Source organism: Quercus robur, chromosome 12 (genome assembly GCF_932294415.1).
Source record: "Quercus robur chromosome 12, dhQueRobu3.1, whole genome shotgun sequence".
Classification (NCBI taxonomy): domain Eukaryota; kingdom Viridiplantae; phylum Streptophyta; class Magnoliopsida; order Fagales; family Fagaceae; genus Quercus; species Quercus robur.
The window spans coordinates 42248561-42256246 of record NC_065545.1 but is presented as its reverse complement, the minus strand read 5'-3'; the positions used below and the strand labels follow the sequence as shown (position 1 = coordinate 42256246).

The window sequence follows — 7686 nt, the reverse complement described above, 5'->3', positions numbered from 1 at the left end:
AATAATAAGTTTAAAGACAATGAATTTCATCTATTGATGTGATAAGTTATGATTGATGCACAATAAAAGTTATATAAGTGGTGATTGAAAAAAATGCTATACTAATCACAATTTATTTCAAATAAATTATGAAACTAATTATGTATGTAAGTAGCGTTGTTGATATATAGACAAAAAATTTAAAATTTAGTGCCAAGATATATATATATATATATATAATATTATTGGCCTCCTTCCCTTAAAAATTTACAAATTAGCCTACATATATGACATATATGATATGTGACAGTGATACACGTGCGCCCCAACCCTTTTGGCCATCACCCCCCAAATAAACAAGGAAAACCACTGGACAATGCCCGCGAAACAAATTGCAAATTCGGTCTAAAACCAAAAAAAAAAAAAACAAAGCAAATCACAAAACCCTACCAAAACAAATCAGAAAACCCAAATATCACTCTCTCGCTCACTCCACCGTGTCACCGCCGTTGGCGTCTCCACCTCTCCAGTCGAGGTATGCTCATGAATCTCTCATCTCTCCTTTTTGGTCTCTGTCTCTGTCTCTGTTTATCTCTGAACTGTCGTAACTGATAAGTGTGAAAAATTGACTGCTCTCTCTCTCTCTCTGCCTTTAATAATACTCTAATGAAATAATATTGAGTTGAGTGGTCATTGACTAGTAGTGTAGTGTGTGTGTATATCTAGATATGCTGTTAACGGAATGAAAATTTTTTTATGTAGGATAAATCCATACAAATCCCTATAATATGATTAATTAATATGAATTTTATTTGACTTGTAGATCATGGGAAAGTCAACTACAATGTTTGATTATTTCAAAAGACAAAAAACAGATAATTTAGAAGCCAAAACTGATGATCCCACGTTGCCGAGTGCCAGTGTTGATGATGTCCCAATTTCTGAAAATCCCAACTCATTTCATAGAGTTTTGGAGAGCTCATGTGAGGATGATCAAGTGCTTGACAATTTCACTTCTGAACAAATTGCAAATGACCGGCTGCTATTAAAGGTCACCATTGATGTTGTCAAATTGCTTGCATTCCAAGGTCTTCTGTTTGATGATTTCACTGGTTTAATCAGTCACGAAAAATTCCGTTCACTTTTGGATATGGTGGCATCATTTAATGAAAAGGTTACTGAAGTGATGAATAGAGCTCCTGAGAATGCGTGTTACAAATCACCTGATATCCAAAAAGAAATTTTACATGTTTTTTCAAACAAGGTGAGAAAGGCAATTCGTGAAGAAATTGGTGATGCAAAGTTTTGCATAATTGTTGATAAATTTTATGATGTGTCATGGAATGATATAATTGCTATTGTTTTAAGGTTTGTAGACAAAGACGGCTTTGTGCAGGAACGTTTTTTTGGGTTAGTTCGTGTCTCTAACTTTTCGGCATTAACCCTAAAAGATGGGATATATTCTGTTTTGTCTCATCATTGTCTAAATATCCAAAATATTCGAGGACAGGGGTATAATAGGGCAAGTAATATGAGAGGGGAGTGGAGTGGATTACAAGCTTTAGTTTCAAATGATTGTCCATATGCTTACCATGTCCATTGTTTTGTACATTGCATGCAATTAGCGATAGCGGCAGCATCAAAGAACGTTATCCCTGTTCAAAGTTTTTTCATGAAATTAACTTCTGTTGTCAATGTTGTTGGTGAGTGTAATGAGAAACTAAAAAGTTCTTATGCTGCTGAAATTGCACATATGATTGACATGGTTGAGCTTGAATCTGGAAGGGGATTTGATGAGATTAGCACTTTGCAATGGGCTGGAGATACTCGTCGGAGTTCTCACTTGAAATCGTTTTCTAGCTTGATAAAAATATTCAATCCAATCTGTGAAATTTTACTTGAGGTCATTGATGACGGAACTAGTTCCCAACGAGGAGAGGCAGACTTAGCTTATGAGGAATTGACATCATTTGAATTTGTGTTCATTTTGCATCTAATGAAAGAAGTTATGGAGATCACTAATTCGTTTTGTCAAGCTTTGCAATGCCAGTCTCCAAACATTTTAAATGTCTTGCATTTTGTTTCATTCACTAAAGTACTTATCCAAAAATTCAGAGATGATGGATGGGATGGCTTACTTACCACTGTGAAATCATTTTGTAAGGCATGCAACATAGATGTCCCAGATATGAATGCTCGTTATGTTCGGTTTCGAGGTGTAGCTCGTCATCAAAAAGATTACTTTACAATTGAGCATCATTACCGAGTAAATATTTTTAATGCTACAATAGATTCTATAGTTCAAGAATTAAATCGTCGGTTTAGTGAGCATGTAGTGGAACTACTTCGTCTTAGCTCAGCTCTTGATCCTAGAGAAGCATGTGAATCTTTTAGAATCGAAGATATTTTATTGTTGGTAAACAAGTTTTATCCACAAGACTTCACAGACCATGAAAAGCAACAACTGAAAGTGGAACTTGATCATTATGAGCATGATGTAGTTCGGCATCCGGACTTCAAAAAGCTGTCAACTATTTCTGAATTGTGCCAATGGTTGGTAAAAACTAGAAAATCAATAGACTACCATCTTGTTTATAGAGTGGTTATACTTGTGCTTACTCTTCCAATTTCTATTGCAACTACGGAGCGAGCATTTTCAGCCATGAATATTGTCAAAACTTGGCTTGTAGACAAAGTGCAAGATGATTTTCTGGCGGACTCTTTGATTTTGTATATGGAGAGGGAGACTGCTGCAAAATTTAGTTTAGAATCAATCATCGATGATTTTCAAGATTTCAAAGAACGTCGAGTTCCATTTTGATAGACAGGTGAGTTAAAATTTTAAAATGTTAATAGCAATGCTTATTTTGTTTTTTCGCTTTCATTGATATTTTCTTAATAATGAATAGAGATGTTAGGAATCTTACTCCTATCCCCTCGTTTCAATTTATATCTATTTCTTAAAATAAATAATTAAAAAAAAAGCAAAAGATAGTCATAATTGTCAATTTATATGACCATTGCCCTACCCTTTCCTTGCCTTAATTTTTTTAAACATCCTATTATAGAGAAGGTATATTAATTCCTCTTCCTCCTACTTAATTTTTAAAATATCAAAACAAGGGGAAAGGATAACCATTCCCCTCCCCTCTCTTCTCACCACTCTCCAAACTTCCAAACACGTTGTAAAAGTATTTTGTGGGGACCTGAACTTTATGGATAATCTTAGAAATTTGAAGATGAGATTTTAGTGTTTGACTGTGCTTTTGGAAATGTCATTGTGAGTGCAGATTGCTTTTCACGGTAAAAAGAACTGTAGTATTGATAATTACTGAATTTTGTAGAATTAACAAAGTTTTTTCACTGTAGATATCATTTTAGTCAACCTGTTGGTATACACATGTAGTTATAGGTGCTAAATATGTGAACTTCATGAAGAGGGATTATTAGGTCTTTTTGAAGGATCTATTCTTTAGAGAGGGGAGGGAGGTAGGGGAGAAGTTGGGGAAGGAGAGTTGGGCATGGGGGTTCTGTCATGATTGATAGAAGCTTTAAAAAAAGTAGTGGTGACATTCGTTAATTTTGGGGGGTGGGGTGGTGGTGGGGGGTTTATTGTCAAACCCTGTTAATGGTTATGGATGCTTGAATACTTTCTAAAGCTAAAAGAACTGAAAATTGTTGTTGGCATTGATAATTGAATATATGATCGTGAGAAAGTTTCCCTACTCTAGTATAAATTTACATATGCATGTGCTTTAGTTCTTGGATGCTTTTCCCTCTTTTGTCTCCATTTTTTCCCTTTCACAATGAATATTATGTCACCCAGATATGTGTTACCTGTGTCTGCACTAGGTATTAATTTATGGCTGGGACTGGGAGGTTCCCTCCTCTTTCTGCCATGGCTTATTAATTGAAGCCTCATTCAGTCATTTGGGTGCTCAGAATTGAAGCTATAAGCAGTGTTTGTACTTTAAAGTTCAAAGTTTACTTTAGCAATGAAATGTTTTTGTACCACGTACAATTTTGATTCAGTTTGAAGCTCGTTTATGTACAAAGGGACTAGATATCCAATTTCAAGGCTTTGATTCCATGCAACCTTGAGGGTTCTCTTGTTGTTTTAAAATTTTGTGGGTGAAGAAGAAGAAGAAGAAGAGAGGGGTGGGGGGGGGGGGGGGGGGGGAGATTGTTTACATTTGCCCATTTTTCTTTGATATTATGATATTTATTAATGTTTGATCAAAGTGTCTGCTACTACATGTGTACTTTCTGGATCATCATTCTTGGTCAGTTTACTTTAACCCCCAACCAAAAAGATAAAAGGGGAAAAAATGCTGTATAAGCTACCTATTGACGTTTGATTCCTATCTTGTGATTTTTCAGCCATTTGTAGATAGCGATCACTTCATCCACAAGGATTTTATACCACAAGAATATGCTATACTAGTACCTGTTTTTACCAGTGCGGTGAGTCTCTGTTTCTTATGTGTGTTTATTGGATTAGTGATGCTCAGATCCAAAAAGAAGAAGGCTTGATGCAAAATTTCTTCCATTTTTCACTTGTTCGGAGGGTAACTTAGAAATTTACTTATTTTCCTTGTTTGTTTTTCCTCCCCCAACACATTTTCTAGTCTGGATGATTGTTTAGTTTTGAATTTGCTGCAGCTTGCAGATTTTGTATATCGGTATCATTTCTAATACTATTGGAAGCTCACATTTCAGTCTATTATCTTAGGGCTAAAATGACTACCGCATTTACTGCATTTTGGTATGGTTGTTATCTCTCTACGTACTGCATTCCTTTGCTGGGCACACTGCGCTCAGTGTTTTTGGTACCACTGTTGCATCAGTGTCTTAACTTCAAGCCACTTTAGTTTGTAAAAAGTTGTTTTTGTAGATGTAGCATCCATGTTTTCTTATGAGTTATAGCTTAAATGGCATCTCCACAGATGTAGGACGAGGTAGTAAAATTTTCCCCACAGATAAGGTTTATTCCGTGGGTTTTGATTGCAATGAGGCCAAGTGCGAACATAAATTTTTGTATCATCAAAAGAAGGGGAAAATTACACTTCACCATCTTAAATTATATACTTTGTATTTTAAAATTTTCAAATGTACGTTTTGCACCATAAATTATGACAATTGTTAACACTTTGCACTTTGACCTTAACTTTATTATTAACTTGGACGAAAATTCAAAGTTTAGGGTGCAAAGTATAATTTAGAGTATATTTTATGGTGATTAATTTATCACTTACTTTTTAAAGGATTAAGAAGATGGGTAAATTAGGTCTTTTCAAGTAGTGTCATATATTTATGCCATGTGTCCTAAATTATTTATTTTTAGAGAGTTTTATTTTTTAATTTTGCAGTCAAATGTGAGATCACATCATAAATATCCATCCAAGCAAGTTATTGTATACAAAAATCAAAAAGTCTAGAATTAATGAACATAAAAAATTAAAAAAAAAATAGACAATTTACATTTTCTACCTAATAATATTCTTACAAAACTTTTTAAAGAGTTAAAAAAAATATAAGAATAACTAAACTTTTTAAAGAGCTAAAAAAAAATATAAGAATGACTATTAATAATATTTCAATTATATATGTAAGAATTATACTATGTATTTTAATATATATCTTTTAAGTATATCTATATACATGAAATTATTTTTTTTCTTGGCCACGAGTCACTACAAGAATTTTCTCTGCTGAATGGGGCCGTTCAGCTAGCTCACTTTTTGTGTCCAACACCTAATAAAAATTTTCAACGATGAAGTCCGATTAGTGCAGGAATAGTGTTATGAAATAATAAATTAGAAAGAAAATTTCTATTCAATTTTAGGAAAATTTGATGCGATCGGCGATCTACAAGTAAAAGAACGAAATCCAAAAGAGGGTAGTAGTTGGTGCATGCTAATATTGCTTTGTGATAAGATAAGACACGTTGTTTGAGAGAGAGGGAGAGCATAATGACATTGCTATGTGTCTTTATTCTTTTTTGGTGTGGACTTCTCCCCCCATTTTATAGTGGAGATTAGCTTTGATTTTGTTGAAAACTGCTAATATCCCATTATGAAGTCAATATCTTGTTTTTGCATTGGTCGACTGTGTAATATCGTCAATGGCTGATTGCTCATCTTTCACGGTTGAAACAAAGTTTGGCCAGATGATTTCATTTTAGTTATAAGGGAAAATAGGTTAGGTTTTGTCTCTTAACAAGTTTGTAAATCAAGATAACTTGCCTTGGAAAGGAGAAAGTGTCTCATGAGACCTCACGAGTCCTCTCTTTCATATGTGGATATGAGTCCTATATGTATGGGTCTCATTTATTGTGAGAAGGAAGTCTCATGAGATGATCTTTCCTTAACGTAACACCGAAAAATTGGGTATTAGATTCTTATTATCCAACTAGTTCACCCATGTCATCTTGGGTTGTATCAAATTGATTATCCCTTTATTTATTCATCCATTTGCTTAAAAGTGGGTCTCATCTCTTCCTTATTAGGCCTGGGCTTTGATGCTTAATTGCGGTTGAAAAAAAAGAAAAAAAAAAAAGAAAAGGGAAGGAGATACTCAACAATTTGTTAATTCACCAATACCCAGTAAATTGAAGGAAAAAGTTTGACTCCAAACATGTTTGGAGCCAAACTTTGTTCTAAATCAAACAACTCAAAATCCTTAGTATAGTAGAATTATTTTGAAACTTTGATGAGAGCCATTGGTAAATCATGTAGTTTCTAATTAACTCAACTAATAAAACTTTTTATTTTTATTTTTTATTTTATCATTGAATAAGAGATCAAGGGCTTGAATCCCGCTAACATAAAAAATCAATTAATGTCTTGATCTCATAATAAAAAACAATTATTATGAAATGAACGTTATAGGTTGAGATAAAACTCACCATGCAAATCTTTCTTTACTTTCCCCTGGAAAGACAAAGAAATCTTCCCCCTTAAAAAAGGCTAATGGCATCAGAGGGATATATTAAGTATTAACTAGAGTTTACCGTTACATCTCCGTATATGCTCTGAACATTGTTCTTCATAGACACTTCTATAGAAAATCACAGTCCATGTGGATTAATAAGATCCATGGCATCATTCTCATTACAAATTACAGAGAATTTGACCGGAAAGAGGAATTATTTGATCAGAAAATCATTATTACTTGACATGAGTTATTTCATAAACATAATCAATAACAATGTTGCAAGAAAATAAACATCAAATTTTAGTTTAAAAGGACTTCATTTATGTCTTGAAGTAACAAAAGATTCATTGAACTCATGAAATGTGATGTGAAGGAAATGCTTACAATTTTCATTACATAAACAAATTGGTCTGTGCATGCGCATACAACAATATTGCTACGCATTGTTACCTTAGAATTGAATAACAGTTTAGTTGGAATTATACTGTATAAGGTCGAATTATATTAATACATAGTTTGTTAATTTTGTTCTGGAGCTCAAGCTTTGCCTCTCACACCATCAAGTGGAAAGCATTGTGAGAAAACATTTCTCATTCTTTTTATAATGTTCAAGCTATGGGTAGTGCAAGTTGTCCTTTCTCTAGTCAATCAGTTCGGGCCAATCGTTTTTTCACTCTTGCTTTATATACATGGTAAGATCATTAAGTTAGGAAAACTATTGCAATGATTCTCAACAAAAGCCATACATAAGGCCATTGATCACCCTAGTCC

General features: G+C 33.7%; 1 protein-coding gene across 2 annotated transcripts; it reads left to right on the top strand.

The window, feature by feature from the left end:
- The first annotated feature begins 300 nt into the window (after window positions 1-300).
- On the top strand, window positions 301-4705 carry LOC126709683 (uncharacterized). 2 transcript variants are annotated; one of them, XR_007649463.1, is made up of 4 exons: window positions 301-514; window positions 803-2807; window positions 4360-4443; window positions 4642-4705. XR_007649463.1 is itself a non-coding variant. In XM_050410007.1 (3 exons), exon 2 carries the CDS (start codon window positions 806-808, stop codon window positions 2798-2800), a length of 1995 nt encoding a protein of 664 aa, XP_050265964.1. In that variant the 5' UTR covers window positions 301-514; window positions 803-805; the 3' UTR covers window positions 2801-2807; window positions 4360-4705. The 2 variants fall into 2 exon arrangements, 1 of the variants encoding a protein (XP_050265964.1); XM_050410007.1 differs by having other exon boundaries at window positions 4360-4705.
- The last annotated feature ends 2981 nt before the right edge of the window (window positions 4706-7686 follow it).

Coding starts and splice junctions, on each gene's coding strand:
- LOC126709683 (XM_050410007.1), top strand. CDS start 806: ATGGGAAAGTCAACTACAATGTTTGATTATTTCAAAAGACAAAAAACA.